This window comes from Pelodiscus sinensis, chromosome 22 (assembly GCF_052426305.1).
Source record: "Pelodiscus sinensis isolate ZL-2025 chromosome 22, ASM5242630v1, whole genome shotgun sequence".
Taxonomy (NCBI): Eukaryota; Metazoa; Chordata; order Testudines; family Trionychidae; genus Pelodiscus; species Pelodiscus sinensis.
In genome coordinates this window covers 15,997,296-16,013,282 of record NC_143073.1, presented here as the reverse complement: position 1 = coordinate 16,013,282, position 15,987 = coordinate 15,997,296, and the positions used below count along the sequence as shown (strand labels likewise).

General features: G+C 58.7%; 2 protein-coding genes across 6 annotated transcripts; both read right to left on the bottom strand.

The window, feature by feature from the left end:
• Positions 1 to 282: 282 nt before the first annotated feature.
• TNK1 (tyrosine kinase non receptor 1) lies at positions 283 to 11,687 on the bottom strand. Of its 4 annotated transcripts, none has more exons than XM_075907628.2 (14): positions 10,076 to 11,687; positions 8,413 to 9,496; positions 8,175 to 8,248; positions 7,679 to 7,867; positions 5,692 to 5,844; positions 5,287 to 5,555; positions 4,999 to 5,125; positions 4,148 to 4,294; positions 3,518 to 3,612; positions 3,195 to 3,395; positions 2,095 to 2,171; positions 1,557 to 1,909; positions 1,218 to 1,313; positions 283 to 1,045 (listed from the first exon to the last, which is right to left on the bottom strand). In XM_075907628.2, the coding sequence occupies exons 2-14, from the start codon at positions 8,573 to 8,575 to the stop codon at positions 923 to 925; spliced, it is 2,067 nt and encodes a 688-aa protein (XP_075763743.1). In that variant the 5' UTR covers positions 8,576 to 9,496; positions 10,076 to 11,687; the 3' UTR covers positions 283 to 922. The 4 variants fall into 4 exon arrangements, with proteins under 4 accessions (XP_075763743.1, XP_075763744.1, XP_075763745.1 ...); XM_075907629.2 differs by having other exon boundaries at positions 8,413 to 8,738; XM_075907630.2 differs by having other exon boundaries at positions 8,413 to 8,619.
• A 152-nt stretch (positions 11,688 to 11,839) lies between these two features.
• TMEM95 (transmembrane protein 95) lies at positions 11,840 to 15,462 on the bottom strand. 2 transcript variants are annotated; one of them, XM_089772598.1, is made up of 7 exons: positions 15,060 to 15,462; positions 14,491 to 14,547; positions 14,305 to 14,385; positions 13,230 to 13,250; positions 12,580 to 12,660; positions 12,251 to 12,338; positions 11,840 to 11,910 (listed from the first exon to the last, which is right to left on the bottom strand). In XM_089772598.1, the coding sequence occupies exons 1-7, from the start codon at positions 15,361 to 15,363 to the stop codon at positions 11,883 to 11,885; spliced, it is 660 nt and encodes a 219-aa protein (XP_089628724.1). In that variant the 5' UTR covers positions 15,364 to 15,462; the 3' UTR covers positions 11,840 to 11,882. The 2 variants fall into 2 exon arrangements, with proteins under 2 accessions (XP_089628724.1, XP_089628725.1); XM_089772599.1 differs by lacking the exon at positions 12,580 to 12,660.
• Between the last annotated feature and the right edge of the window lie 525 nt (positions 15,463 to 15,987).

The following is a 15,987-nucleotide window of genomic DNA, read 5'->3' as shown; positions in this document are numbered from 1 at the left end:
CCCCCTTCTCATGCTACCTCTCCAGCAGCTCTGCAGCTCTCCTCTTACTCTCTGCCCCTTTCTCCACCTCTGATTCTGCCCCAAATCCAGTTCCATCTGCCTCCCACAACTCCCTTCCACTCTCGCCTCTCCTGCGCCCAACCATCCCCAATCCCTACACAACACCTCTCCTCTCCCACCCATCTCCTGCCCCACTTCAGGGTGGGCCGATTCCAGGTGAGGGGACGAGGTGCCAGAGGTCCCATTTGGAGGGGCATGGGAGGAAGGTCCATCCATGCTAGATGGCATTCTTAACACTTTTATTGCTTTGCACAATATATACAACAAAGTACAACACCCGTAACGACTGTACAGTAGGTACACACAGCCTGGCTTGCAGCCACAGTGCTCCACCACTCACCTCCCCACCATTTTGTAAATCACAGGCCATCTCACGCACTTTGCACACACCCTGATAATCACACCTGGATGCATCCCACTCCATGCACAAGTCTGGTGAAAAATCCCACACCCTCGGAAGATGATGGACACAGTCACACACAATGTTTGCATAAGCCGCTCCCAAATTGTGTGTGAAAGATGGATATACACACACCCTAGAACAAAAAATGTGCCTCCCCACAAAATATCCACACAACTGTATAAGCTACACTCCCTGACACAAGGTCTATAGCCACACCCACTACATATGTGGGGACACACATAAAGGTCGACATGCACAATCACGCCCATGTTCATACAACAAACGTACCCTCATGTCTCTCCCTAAATACAAGCAAGGAACCACCAGGTCTCCTGGGTTCTCTCCCTGGCTCTGGGCTGCCGCAAAGTCCCAGCCTATGGCGAGAAGTGGGGCTCCAATGTGGCTAGGTAGACACGGGAATGCAGTCAGTCCCTAAGCCCAGCTGGGATGATGTCCCCTTCAGGCCCGGAGGCCACGGCTCAGGACGTAGCGAGAAGCCATGGCAAGGTTCCAGCGGTGTTTCTCCAGGATGCGCCGGCATTCATCCCGGGAGTGTGGGCTGATGTGGAACAGCTGGTCAACCTGCCGGAGAGAGGGGCAGGTCAGGGGCCTGTCCTTGTTAGGGGGCACTGGCTCTGATCTGGCCACACGGGAGGCAGGGAATGGTGCATGGGGCCTGTCCCCTCTAGGGGACACTGGCTCCCACCCAGCCCCAGGGCAGGGACTGGCTGGTGGGGGAACAGTTGTAGCTCACCTTCAGCACCTCAACAGCTCTCTGTGTGTCCCAGCCGTGCAGCCTCAGTGCCTCACGACATTCCTCCACCGTCACCCCGTGGACCTTCCCCTCCACCTGTATCAGGACAAGCAGACAAGAGAGGCTGAGACTCAGTTATAGGGCACCAGCCTCACAGCTGCCACTGCAAACCCCTAGACCCCCACGATGTCTGGGAGAGGTACAGTGTGTCAGGACTCCTGAGTTCTCTCCCCAGGGCTGGGAAGGGAGGGGACTGGTAGATTAGAGCGGGGGGGAGGCGCAGGCGGAATGGGGGGAGTTGGGAGCCAGGACTCCTGCTTTCTTTTCTCGATCACTCACCTCCTTGATTTTCCGTTCCACATCACTGTTGCCCTTCTGCCCCACAGATGAGGATCCCATGACTCCTGCTGTGCCCCTGGGGGCTCCGACAGGGGCCTTCACCCCCGCTGTTTCCCTCCTGTCCCTGGCCCCAGGCTGCTGCAGGGGAGGTTCTATTCGGAGGGGTTGGCCAGACCGAGGGCCTGGCCGTGATTTCTGGGGCGTCTCCAAGGGCCGGAGCCCCATTTCCCAGGGCATGCGAGATGGGGAGTTGCCGGGGGGATGAGGCGGGAAAGCAAGCTCATCACCCAGACGCCTGGGTTTCGTCCGAAGGACGCTGAAATCTGAGACCGAGTCCAGACTTTTAGAGAGACCTAGGGAGGAGAGAAGGGAAACTGTGTTAGGGCTGGATGGCTGGGTTCTTTCCTCAGCTCTTAGAGGGGACTGGCAGTTTGTGGGTTATAGAACAGGGGGGCTGAGAGCCAGGACTCCTGGGTTCTCCCTGATTCTTTCAGGCTCTAGTGCCAGCCCCTCTCTGCCTGGCTGACCAGATACTCACGTGTGAGCCGCAGAAGCTGCTGGCCTCCCAACTTGAGTCCAGCAGATTCTTTAGAGTCCCGGGGCTTCCCCTTCCGGCTGTGGGGGAGGGAGGCGCAGAGAGAAGGGGGGTTAATATCCTGGGCAGCTACTTCTCTGATCGCCTCTTGTGCAGGGCCCTTCTAGCCATCATCTAAGGTGTTCATATAAACTCTTGTAGGGAGCGGGCAATGGAGAGCCCCTCCCCCTGCTACAGGCCCTGACTCTGAGCCAGTGTGACGGCGCGTTGGGGGTTCCCCGTCTCCTGCACCCCGAAATGGCACAAACAGACTGCACCAGCCAGTGGAATTGAGGGTGGTTTATTGCTCCTCCAGCACAGCGCAGCACAGATGTAATCTGGTTACAGGAACTGGGGCTAAGAGGCCTCAGTGCCCCCCCTTGAGATAGGGGAGTCCCAGCCCCCTCCCCAGCTCCTTATTCCCTGCCTTCCAGACAGGAACTAACTAACCCTCTTCCAGCCCTGCCCCCCAGCCAGGGCAGCATTCCACCTCCCTTTGTTCCTCTCCATGGGGGGTGTCTGGCCACTGGTTCAACAAGTTTGACATTACCTCTGCCTAGTGAGGCTTTCCCTGCTGGGTCTTGCTCCAGACAGCAGGGGTCACCACATCCCAGCAAGTACCCCCACTACGTCACAGCCAGCTAGGTCCCAACCGTCCTAATACAGAAATGCATCTCCCCGCCTTAGCCACACCCACCATCATAGCTACACCCCTCAACAGTCACCCCTTTCCCTCAGCCAAACCCCCTCCACTCAACCACGCCCCTTCCCTTCTTCCATGCCCCTTTCCCCAGAGATATGCCTCTCCCTCAGCCACCCCCTTGTCCCCACAGACACGTTCCTTCGCTCAAGAACATGCCTGCTTTCCTCAGCCAGGTCTACTTCCCCAGAATCACACCCTCAGCCCAGTGCCGCACCCCCTTCCTCGCAATCACTCTCCTCCCTTAGAGACACTCCCACTTCCCCTCAGCCACCCCTCCCTTCCATTCTAGAGGCATGCCCATTTGCAACGGCCACACCCCTCCCCTAAGCCACACCCCCTCCCGCCTCTCCCCCACACTCACTCGTCCATGCTGTCAGGGGCCCCCCAGCTGCGGCCGGGGTCCAGGTCACCGTGCCCCATGTGCTGGAAGCTACTGCGCACAGGGAGGCTGATTCGCGGCATCCCAGTTGGGGTTGTTTCCTCTGTGCTCACCACTGAGGCTGGGAAGACACCGACCTGCAGTGTCCGCCTGTTCTGGCCCCGCCAGGTTGAGGACTCAGAGCTACAGGGGAGGGGCAGGAACTGGTGAGAATCTAGGAGTCCTGGCTCCCAGCCCCCCTGCTCTAACCAGCAACCCCCGCTCCCCACCAGAGCTGGGGAGAGAACCCAGGCAGCCAAGCTCACCTGCCCTCAATGATGGTGATGGGGTCATTGGTTTCTAGCCTGAGCCTCCCTGGTTCATTGAAGTCCTGAATGGCTCTCACCTCCCGAGGCCGGAGCTGAGAATGGAAGGGAAAGGGTTAATCCCATTCCTAGCCTGAGGGGAACTCATGGCCACGCCAGTGCTGGCCTCTCCCAGTAGGGGGTGCTGTGGGAGCAGGGCACAAATACTGGCTGGAGGAGTATGAGGAGCAGGGCAGGAGTGTGGTTGGGGGCACCAGAAGGGGCCGCCGGGTGGGTGGGGTAGAAGCGCTGCTGGGGAGCACCAGCAGGGTGTGCCATAGTGGGGTTGGGGCAGGAGCAGTATCCAGGGGGCACCAGCAGGGGGCAATGTAGGGTGGACAGATGCACTGTTGGGGGCTCCAAGCAGTGGGCGCTATGGGAGGGGCAGGAACTGTTGGTTGGCCCCAACAGGGGGTGCTGTGTGGAGTGGGACAGGAACGCAGTTGGGGGCAGCAGCAGGGGGTATGATGGGAGGGCAGGAGCACTGCTGAGGGGCCCCTGCAGGGGGCAGTGTGTGTGTGTGTGTGTGTGTGTGGGTAGGCCAGGATCAATGCTGGCAGGCCCCAGCAGGGGGCGCTGCAGGACTCTCACCTCATGCAGCAGGCTGATGATGTCCCGGAAGCGGGGTCGCTCCTCAGGGTGGGGGGCCCAGCACTGGAGCTGCAGGGCATACAGGCCGCGGGGACAGTCCTCTGGGCGCTCCAGCCGTGCACCCTCCCGTTCCACCTTCAGCATGATCTGCCCGGGGGGGAGGGGGGGGGATCACAGATCCAGACACTGAGTTTGCAGCTGCTTGATGCCCTCTTCTGGAGGGTTGAACCACGGCAGACACCCTCTCCCCCCCCCCCCGCAGTCTGCATCACCAGTGGCAACAACTGGAGGGAGCTTTGAGGCCTTCTCTGATCATAAGGGGATAGGGCGTGGGGGCTGGTGGTTAGAACAGGGGGGGCTGGACCCAGGACTCCTGGATTTTGTTCCAACCCCCTGTGATGAGATGGGGATTTTGTTCCCTTTGTTGCATGTGATTTCCACTGTCCTGAGGTTACCCCATGTGTTGCCTCAGTTTCCCTGGGCACTGCACCAATACCAGATGGTGATGGAATTTCAGTGTGACAGCTTCCCCCATGTACACAATGGCCAAGGCCCTTTGTAACCTGAGTCCATGGGGTGTGTGAGACTAGGTGAACCTTTGTTTTGCTGAGAAGCAAGACAAAGACTGGAAGAGGATGTGTGTGTCAGTCTTAGCCTTCTTGAGGTGGCAGGGGGTGGGCCAGGCACTGGCTCTGGGCCTCCTCTCCCCAAGATGGAGTGCACTGCCTGCTTCTAGTTACCGTGCTGACAAGTCTTCCCTGTGCTGGCTGAGAGGCATGTCTGGCTGCGGATGGGAGTGCAGGGCCCAGTGACTCCCCCATGCCTTGTTGTCACCCCCACCACAGGCTCACCTGTCGCCCTGAGAGCCCCATCCAGGGCTCCTCACAGTAGGAGAACATCTCCCAGAGGGTGACCCCGAACATCCAGACATCGGAGGCATGGGAGAAGGCTCCAGAGCGCAAGCTCTCGGGGGCGCACCTGGGAGCCAGGAGAAGGTGGTCAGAAATCTGCAGCACAGCACCCACTGGGGCCAGCCTTGCCTGCCAGGGGCGAGTGCCCCCTGCTGAGCCCCTGCCCTGTTCCCTGTGTCCCAGACAGGCTGCTCCCAGCAGGGAGCACGGTGGGGCAGAGGATCTCACCAGGCAAAAGGGATTTTGCGGTGCGCAGACATGATGTATCGGTCCCCCTTGCTTGAGAGTGCCCTCGTGAGGCCAAAGTCCCCGATCTTGGCATGCTCCTCCGAGGCCAGCAGGACGTTGCGGGCCGCCAGGTCACGGTGGATGAAGAGTTTAGACTCCAGGTAAGCCATGCCCTGGGCCACCTGCAGGGCGTAGAGCCAGAGCCGGTGCAGGGGGTAGGGTAGCCGCAGGTGGTCATACAGGGAGCCCAATGGGGCCAGCTCCGTCACCTGCCCAGAGAACCTGGTAATAATCTAGCAGAGAGAACCCAGGAGTCCTGACTCCCAGCCCTCCCTGCTCTGACCCACCAGCCCCCACACCTCTCCCAGAGCCAGGGAGAGAACCCAGGCATCTGAGCCCACGCACCATCTTGAGTGGCTGGGTGAGCACGACCCCATAGAGCCGCAGGAGGTGGGGATGGTCCAGCCCACTCATAGCGTTCACTTCATTGAGGAAATCAACAAGGGCGCCGGGGTCAGTGCAGATGTCGGAGCGGAGAGATTTCACTGCCACAGAGATCTGGGGGGGACAGGGTAGAGTCAGTTCCTGTGGGAGTATCTGTGAGCACTGGGAGGAGGGGGCACGTGGGGCCAGAGGGGGAGAGGTACAGGAGAGAAAGCTGCCAGTGGAGAAGGGAGAAGTTAGAACAGGTTTGTCCAGCCCTACCCCCACATCCCTCTTTTGCCATGCACTGTCCATCTGTGCCCCCTTTCCAATTTCTCTTTATGCTGTCACTGCTATTGGCGTTGGGAGGGGGGAATTGAACTGGTGACCCCCAAACCTTTCCCCCTTGTTCTCAGGCCCCGGGAGCTCAGCTGGGGATCAGGGCTGGTGTCCCATTTCCAGCACAGCCAGGAGACAGTCCGGGTCCCTTTCTAATAAAGCGAGGCCCCAACATTCATGGTGGGGGAGACACGGGCCTTGAGATTCAAATGAACCTATGATCACCCGATCACCAGCAACAAACTCCCCCATTTTTTTCAAGAGCCAATTCCCAGAGCCAGAATACAGTTTGTCATTTCCAGAGCCCATCTCCTGAGTGTCTGGAGCCCGTCTGGCTCCGGAAATCACACCTCCCCAAAAGTAGCAGATTTGGGTGCGACTCAGAGCTAAATCCTCTGACCTTCACAGGGCTGACTCTTCATAGAATCATAGAGCTGGAAGCAGGGCCGGCCCGAGGTATTCTGGCACCCCGGGCACGGGCACGCGGCGCTGCCCCTGGGCGCATGGCGAATGCGCGGGCCCGCCCGTGGGGAGCAGGCTCACCCCCCTACGGTGCGCAGGCTCGCCCCCGGGGCACACGGCGCATGCGTGGCCCAGCTACAGCTGCTGGCGCACAGCCCGGGGCCTGCCCCCGGGGCGCACAGCACATGCGCAGCCCGGCTATGGCTGCTGGTGCGCAGCCCGGAGCCCACCCCTAGGGCGCAGGGCACAAGCGTGGCCCAGTCTGACCCAGCCGTTGCTGCTGGCGCACGCGCTGGGCCATATAGGGCCCCGCGGCTGTGGGGGGAAGGGTGTTGCTGGTCGGCACCACGGGGATGCAGGCAGGCCAGCACTGCGGGAGCCGGGCACGCGGTGCCTGATGGCAGCTTTAAGGAATGCCGTGCACCCCTTACAGCTGCCATCAGGCACCCCCCCATTGGTTGGCAACCTGGGCAGCTGCCTGGCTCGCCCATGCCTCCGTCTGGCCCTGGCTGGAAGAGACTTCAGGAGGTCATCAAGTCCAGCCCCCTGCCAAGGCAGGACCAATCTCAACTCAATCAACCCAGCCAGGGCTTTGTCAAGATGACAGTTAAAAATCTCTCGGGATGGAGATTCCACCCCCTCCCTAGAGAACCCATCCCAGCGCTTCACCACCCTCCCAGAGAAATAGTTTTTCCTAATATCCAATGCAGACCTCCTTCACTGTAACTTGGGACCATTGTTCCTTGTTCTGCCATCCCTCACTACTGAGAACAGCCTTTCTCCAGCCTCTTTGGAACCTCCCTTCAGGAAATTGAAGGCTGCTATCAAATCCCCCCTCGCTCTTCTCTTCTGCAGACTAAACAGACCCAAATCCCTCGTCTTAGGTCATGCGCTCCAGCCCCCTAATCATAGGTCAACTCTTCCAGCTAGAGCTCATGATTTTTCATGATGCCTCCCCTAGAACTCACCCCCTTCAGAGCAGATTCCACCCAATTCCCCCTGCAACCTCCCCATCCAACGGTGCCCAAATCCTGTGCGGGTTCCTGGCCATTCCTTGAAGATTTTGCAGCCTGGCTGGCGATGTCTGAAAGGCAGGTCGGGTCCAACTGCATCCTCCACCCTGTGAGGCCCCGGATGGACTTGCAATCCCTTTCCCCAGGCAACTCACGGTGCCCCCGCTGGGTGGGCTCCACTCGCCACGATGCACTACGCCAAAGCACCCATCGCCCAGCCGTTCCCGCAGGCGCAAGTCCCACTCTGTGATCAGACACTTCAGGGAGCCGTCTGAGTCCAGGCGGGGAGGAGGAGGGTGAGACGGCCCCTCCCCAGACTCCTGGATCTTTGCACCACTGATCATCTGAGAGAGAGAGAGATGTGCACAGGACCTAACCGCCAGCAAACCCAGGAGTCCTGGCTGCCAGCCTCTGCACCCTGCCCCAACCCATCAGTCCCCACTCCCATTCCAGAGCTGGGAGTGTGTGGAAATCCAGGCTTCCTGGCTCCCAGCCCTCTGCACAGCGAGGCATGAAATCCAGTAATCTCTAAAAATACCTGGCTGTCAGATGGGGGCTCAGATTTCCCACACCTGGACATCAGGGCTCCTGTGACAATGGGGGATGAGAGGAACAGTTGGGGTGGATGGGGGAATGTTTGTGAATCCAAACCTTGTAAATCCAAGATTTGGGGCGTAATCCCTGCTGCTTCCTGCGCTTGATGGCATCTTCCAGCCGCCGCTGCCCTAAATGTGGGGGTTGGTGGTTAGAAACAGGGACCCCTACTGGTGCCCCTTGCTCCCAACCCGCAGCCCCTGCCAGCCCAGCCCTGGGCCTGCCCCCCAGTTGGCGCCCCTCACTTCCAACCCAGTCCCTGCCAGCCCAGCCCTGGACTCCCCCCTACACCTACCGGGTCGTCCCAAGCCGATCTGGTCCAGGTCGGAGGGTCTGACATAGTCAAAGTGGGCTAGGCGGGTGACATGTAGCTCATCCCGGATCTTGTGGTAAAATTGCTCCAGCTGGATTTCAGTGAGAAGCGCCAGGAGCCAGTCGCTGCCGTCATCTGGGGCCATTGGGCACCCGCCCTGAGCACAGCCGGGTGAGATGGCACCCTGGGCTTCCCCACAAGACACAGCTGTGAGATTGGGGTGCTGGGCACTGCCCAGGCCCCTTGAATGAGATCGGGGCCCCACACACCACAGAATCAAGGGACACACATGCCTGCCCTGTTACAATCTAAACAGAAGAAGGATTATGAACCTCAATACAAAGGTGGGGAAACCGAGGCCCAGAGCCGCTCCTAGCCTCACCCCCGCCCTGCAGGTCAGGGCGTCTCTGCAGGTTCTGCTGTGTCAGCCCGCAGGAGCCAGGATTCCCTGCGTTATTTTCCTCCTGCTCTACAAGCGGCCTCATTGGTCTTCCCTTCCCACACCCACCAATGGCCTGTGGGAATCCCTGCCACTGTGCTAACCTGCCCAACTGCTCTGCCTGAGCCCAGGGAGAACACACACAAGCCACACCCAGACCGCACCTCTCAGCCTGGGGGCGTCTAGTGGAGTAGAATAGGCAGGGCTGGGAGCTAGGACTCCTGGGTTCTCTCCTCAGCTCCGGAAGGGGAATGGGGGCTGGTGGGTTAGAGCAGGGGGGCTGGGAGCCAGGGCGCCTGGGTTCTAGCCCCAGCTTTGGAAGGGAAGCAGCCCAAAACATGTGTAAACCAGCTTCCAGCTCACTGCCCCTGCTACCCAGGGGTGGCACAAGCCCACTGAGATAATCACCCAAGGCTTCAAAAACTTGAACTGAAAGCAGGCCCAGACCTGCCCCCAGAACCCATCTGAAAGGCAAAGGGCTGGGGAGAAGCAGGTGAATTTTTCGGATGAAAGTCGGGGAGTTTTGGCAGCAAGTTCCAGGGGGAAGATGAGTCGGGGGGTGCCCCCTTGTTTGGAGGCTGTTAACCCTTTCCTGGCTTCATGGGTTGATTCCTTTCCTCTCCTTCCCTAGTTAAATGAGAATACAGGGCAGAGTTCAGGGCGAAGGACAAATATTGACACAGGTGGGTGTGAGATACAGGGACCCACCTCACTGAGGCTCCTTCCCCTCAGAAACAGGCCCTGTAGGGGACACTGGTTCCGACCCAACCCCAGGGCAGGGACTGGCTGGCTCAGGAGGAACAAGGAGTGTGGCACAGGGCCTGTGTCCTCTAGGAGGTATCAGCTCCAACTCAGCCCCAGGGCATGGACTGCCTGGTGCGGCATGGGGAATGGGGCACAAGGCCTGCCCCCTCTATGAGGTGTCACATCTGGGACCCCAAGGGTAAATACATTCAGTCGGGCTAGGCTGGGCGACATGTTCCTTGCCAGCAGGGACAGAGGGGAGAAGAGGAAGGATACAGGGAGGTGGGGAAAGAAGGAACTGTAGAAAAGAAAAGAAAAGAAAAGAAAAGAAAAGAAAAGAAAAGAAAAGAAAAGAAAAGAAAAGAAAAGAAAAGAAAAGAAAAGAAAAGAAAAGAAAAGGTGGGGAGGACAATAGGAAGGAGAAGCAGTAGGAAAGGTGTGGGGGGGGGGTCTTTGGCTCACCTGGCAGGGGAAGGGGAAGGGGAAGTCCCCTCACTCAATCTCTCTCTGCTGCCTGTCTCCCAAAGCTCCTTCCTGTAGTTTTTCTCCCTCCCACTCCAGCAGCTCCTCCCATCCCACTGCCAGCACCAATAGTGCCCCAGCACTCAGCCTCTTCCTTTCCCACACACACCTGGGCGGGGCCTGGCCAGCCCCATGGGACACCTGGCCAGGCAGGTGCCACCTCCTGGCTGTCATGTGGCTCACAACATGCCTGGGACATGTTAGAACACATGAGGGAGAGGACATGCATTAGTCAGACCTGTAATGGTTCGGGAGGGCAGGGCTGTTTCATAAAATCATGGGTTGGGGGAGGATTAACACAGTCTGCCACGCCGTATCACACATTCTCAACATGTGCCTTTCTGACATGCCAGGATATGGGCAAGATGTGTGTAAGAGAAGGCACTCTTCTGACAGGTTTGCACACGGAGCCTTTGGGGCTATCCCATGTGTGTGATCTCCGACATGTTAGAACACGGAATATGCTGGACAATCACATGGTGTGTAGCATCACCGACATGTGACAAGACGGACCACCACTTATAATGTATTGCCCCTGACATGTGATAACATGGAACATCATGTGTCGTCATGCAGCAGATTAGAGCAGAGGTTCAGCATATGTGATAACATGTTGTATATCACACTCCTCCCCACAGAACACAGAGAATACTGGGTGGTCATGTGGCATGGGGGAGGGTCTCTAACATGTTACAACATGGATTATGTGGGGCCATCACATACTATCACCTTACATGCTGTGTCCCCTTCCTACAGACTAAAATGCAGGTGAGACCAGCTTATCACATGTTGTGTGTGGTCCCTAACATGTTATCCCACAGACGGTAAGGGCATGATTACGTTATAACATGTCGCATGAAGCTGCCTTCTAACATGCCACAATATTGGTTCACCACGTTACATGGGAGTTGTCATGCAATATGGCAGAACATGGGTGACATGGGGCCATCACATATTATTTGTTACATGAGCTACTGGCCCATCGCATGTTATGCACTGGTCCACCACATGGATGGCAGCAGCCCAACCCATGTCATAGTATGTTCTAACCCATGAACGTGTTTCACAAGGAATGCCCTACCCAAAAAGCATGCCTCAGGCAGGACCAAGAGGAGGCCCCAGCCAGAATGTCGACAATAAGATTCACACACTTGGGCTTGCACACGCACGTGACCGGCATGCACAGGTCTGCCTGCAGCACCCACTCCCAGCCCATGAGATCCTGCTTGCACCCAGCCCCAGCCACAGGCCCACGGCCCTTTCACACATATGGCCAGGACAATGGCACGGGTGGAGTTGAACACAATGTGCACGCGTGGTGTGGGGGCCCATGCGCAACATGCATGTGCATGGCCTGGCATGGCCACTACCATGCCCCTGTGCCCTCGCATGCCCACCATGCCCCCGGCACCCCACAGTCTCACACACCCACATCAGCTCCGACACCTTCGCATGCCCACCAGTCTGCTCCCTCGCATGCCTACTGCCCTGCCCCCCAACATCCTTGCACATCCACCACTCTGCTCCTACACCTCACATACCTACAACCCTGCCCCATACACCCTTGCATGCCCACCAGTCTGCTCCAACACCCTCGCACATGCACCAGTCTGCTCCGACATCCTCGCATGCCCACCACCCTGCACCCCACACCCTCAGACGCCCTCATGCACACCCCTAGAGACTGCTGCTGCCAAGACAAGGCCTGGTGGGGAAGCCCATTTATTGTGGATCCTGACACTCAGGGTCATTCGGGCACTGGGCAGAACCAGAACCTGGTGAGAGAAAGTCCAGATGCCAGCTCCATGGGGTCCCTCATTATTGCACCCTCCCCATTTCCCTTCCCCCTCCTCCATAACCCCTCCTCCTCTCCCTCTACCCCCCAACCTCCCTCCCTGATCTGCCTTCCCTTTTCCCCAGCATGTGCCCCCCTCAGATCCCACTATACCCCATCCACCCCCTCTTTTCCCATTTCATGCCCCGCCCCTTGCCTCAGGTCAGGTCCCGCCACCTCCCTTATTCACAGCCCCTCTCCAGCTCAGTCTTGGTCAGTCTCAAGACTGAGACTGCCCTCTTCTCCATCCTTGACCCCGCCTCCTGCCCTCCTCCACTCACTCCAGGGCACAGGTGATGAACCCCATGACCAAGCTGGAGGCCGACAAGATGCTCAGTAGAATCACCGAGTTCTGGAGATCTCCATGCCCTGGGGAGGGGCAGAGAGATAGGGGGGTTGGTCTGGTAAGGAAAGGGCTAAACCAGGGAGTGAGGAAGGGGCAGGAGTGTGATCAGGAGGTACCCCAGGCATGGCAAAGGGGACCATGAGGGGAGGGAGGACAGCACTGGAGCAGAGGGAGGGGGCAATGGCAGAAGGAAGGCCAGGCCGATCCCCTGGGGAAGGACTCAGGCCATAGGGGGCAGGCCATCGGGGGGGGGGGGAGCCCCACCGGAGTAACATTTCTTCAGGGACCAGCAGGTGACTTTCCCTTTCTTGCAGCTGGAACAGTTGATGGCCAAGGCCGAGTCCCCTGAAAAGGGAGAGAGGCCAGGTTCAGCTTGGGGGGGGGGGGGGGGGGGGAAGGGGCAGTGATCAGCTGGGATGCTGCAAAGGGGGGGACTATTTGTTCAGTGGAGGAAGTATATGGGGAGGCCAGAGGTTGAGACTGACCAAGAGGTGACCCCCTCGCACACCTGCTCTCCCTCTGCCTCAGGAATCCTGTGACCATTAAAATGCAGCCACCTCTGGGGTGGGTACCCTCTACTGAGCCCCCCTGTGGTACAGCACCCCCTAGTACCATCCGAGGCCCAGCCCTGCCTGCTAGGGGTGAGTGCCCCCTGCTGAGCCCCCATCCCATTCCCTGCCCCCAATATTCCCTAGCACCGCCCTGGGACTAGCTCTGCCTGCCAAAGGAGAGCGACCTCTGCTGAGCCCGCACCCAAGTACCAAGCCTGAACAGGCCAGAATGGGATTAGGAAAGGTCTGACTGGACCGCGTCTGGTGGGAAGATACAGGGGCCCCAGAATCATTTCATACTCCCAATACTGCAGTTTTGGGGTCACCCTTCACAGCACCCATCTCCGGAGGGTCAGTACTTACGGCAAGCTGGGGGGCACAGAACTGTGGGGATCAGAGAGAGAGATAGTGTGGTCAGTATGCACTATGCACAGGGGTAGCCCCCATGCAGGCCATATCCCAACCTTCCCCCTCTCTGAATGTTTAGCTGATGGGACAGGGAAGGTTCTTAGCTGCAGATGCACCCTGAAACCAGCTGTGGGGCACATGGTGGGCACCTCAATAACAGGGAACGGGGGAGGGGCTGGGCAGACACTGTAATAGGGCTTTGAGGGCTGGGGTTTAGGAATGACTCCCCAAGAGGGTCACCGGGGGTTGGGGAACAAGAGTGATACCCCAAGCAGGGTTCCCTCTAAGCTGCACACTTGAGCGGGTGTGCAGAAAAAATGTCCACCCTGCCCACCTCCAACGCAGAGCCATGAGCCATGTGGTGGGTGGCAGGAAGCTGCACCAGCAGCCGGGGCTGGAGGAGCCACGTGGCAGGTGGCAGGAAGCCGCTCTGGCGGCCTGGGCCAGGGCCACAGCCGCTACATGGGAGCCTGGGTGGGAGAGAGGTGGAGCAGGTACTAAGGTTGGTACCAGCAGGGGAAGCAGTGGGGCCAAGGACAGAAGCCAGACAGGTCGGGGGCAAAGGCACCAGCTGTCTCTCATGGGGGAAAGTACTAGGCCCAGATAAATTTGGGGTGCGGGAGGAGGAAGAGAGAGAGGTGTGGGGCCGGGCACAGGTCTCTGGGCAATGGGGGAGAGAACAGACAAGGTGCGGGGCTGGGCATACATAGGCTTTTGGACGATGGGGTTGGGGAGAACAGGCGAGATGTGAGGCTGGGCACAGGTCTCTGGGCAGTGGTGCTGGGCTGCGGGCCTTAAACCCAGGTACTGTCTTTGGGGGGGAAGAGGAGGGTGAAAGAGAGCGTAGTCCTGGCTTATATACTGGTGGCATATGGGGGGGAGTAGATTGCAACACACAGGGTGTGTGTCGGGGTAGGTGGTTAGCCAGTCCTATACAGGTACCAGCTTGGCTGTGTGTGATCTCCGACATGTTTGAACATGAAATATGCTGGGCAATCACATGGCGAGCCCTCCCCCAGCAGCTCCGTACCCTCTTTGCTGTATTCCAGTAGCTTCACTTCATGCAGCCAGGTCCAGAACCTGGGCAGGTCTGAAAAAGTCCTGTTGATCTCTGTGGAGACACATGACACTGCCCGTTTGATGCCATCCAGACCTCCTGGGTACAGGATAATCCCCATCAGACTAGTCTGCCTTCTCCGGGGGTGGGGAGAATTACCAATAATACGTAAGACTCGGTGGGTTTTCTCAGTCACCGCGTCCATGGCTTGCTCATCTGGAAGAGAACAGGGAAGATTTGCAGAAGGGGTACAGGCTAGGGGACTCTTGGAGCTAATCTCCGGGTCATACACAGCTTCTGGTGGCAGCAGGGACAGTCTGGCACCCTGGGGTAAATGTTGCAGGCAGGACAACCAGCTCATGTGACCAGGAAACAGAACTGCCATTAGTAGGGACCAGAATAATGGCCCAGTTTGAGGCAATCAGGGCAGGCCACATACCCCACCTGTATGGCCAAGCACTTCACACTGTGAAGGTTATTAGAAGAAACTAGGAATCCTGGCTTCAAGCTTCCCTTGCTCTAAAACACCAACCCATCACCCTCCTCCCAGAACCAGCAAGAGAACCCAGGAGTCCTGGCTTCCTCCCCCCCCGCTCTAACCACCAGACCCACTCCCCTGCCAGAGCTGAGTAAAGAGCCAAGGAGTCCAAGCTTCCAGCCCATCCATCCCCTGCTAGAGCCTTAGAGACAACCTAGGCGTCCTAGCTCCCAGAGCCAGGAACCCCTACCCAGGGCAAAGGCCTTGAAGGACTCCGGGTCCCAGGGGTGGCTGGGGCAGCCCGGGCGGCCCTGAATTTGGCGGTAGCGGGTACAGAGCTGGGCGAACCGGGCTGGGATGTTTTTGTTTCTCATGGAGCACTGCACACAACCCCTGGCAGGTGGGGCCAGGAGAAGTAGGGCCAGCAGCAGGGGGGCAGCCAGTTGGGGGGGGCGGATGAACAGAGCCAAGAGGGTGGCTGCCAGGGCCTGCTGGAGGGCACCGGTTCCCCAGCCTGGCGCCATGAGTAGGAGGGTGGCAGGGGCCAGGCCCATAGGGAGATTGTGGTCAGGATTCCCCTAGGGCCAGGCGAAAGCGGGCCCCGGAGTGGCCGCTAAGGGGCAGCCAAGTGCATTGCAGGGGCGCCAGTTAGGAAGGCGGCACCTTTAGAACGCGGTGTGTCCAATTGTTTGTCCCCGCGTTTCAAACGCCCCGCCCCGCCCCGCCGGCGAGAGGCTCTTAAAGGGGCGACGCTCCGGCGAAGGGAGGGGGTGTGGCTTTGGAAAGCTCTATCGCCTGAGGTTCTGAAAGCTTCACCTCCCACTCTCGGGCCGACGAATGCTTCTGTTAAAGGGGCCGCAGGCGGGAGGTTTCACCCCCCCCGCCACTCTTCGGGGCCCACCACCGTCCCCATGGCAACAGCACCACCGAGTGTCTCAACATTCTGCTCTTAAAGGGTCACTCATCAGGAGAAAAAGGTATTTAGGGGCGGAGCTTCTCTCTTCCAATCAGACCAGGGATTGGGGGGGGGGGGGGATTTGAATGAATACAAGAGCCCCTTAGTTTGATATCTTACAAGCCCCGCCCCCTCCACCTGTGGCCCTTGAGGGAGGGCTTATGGTTTCCTGTGTGCATGGGGAGGGAGGTTGCTATACAGTGTGAGCTCACCAGTGCCCTCC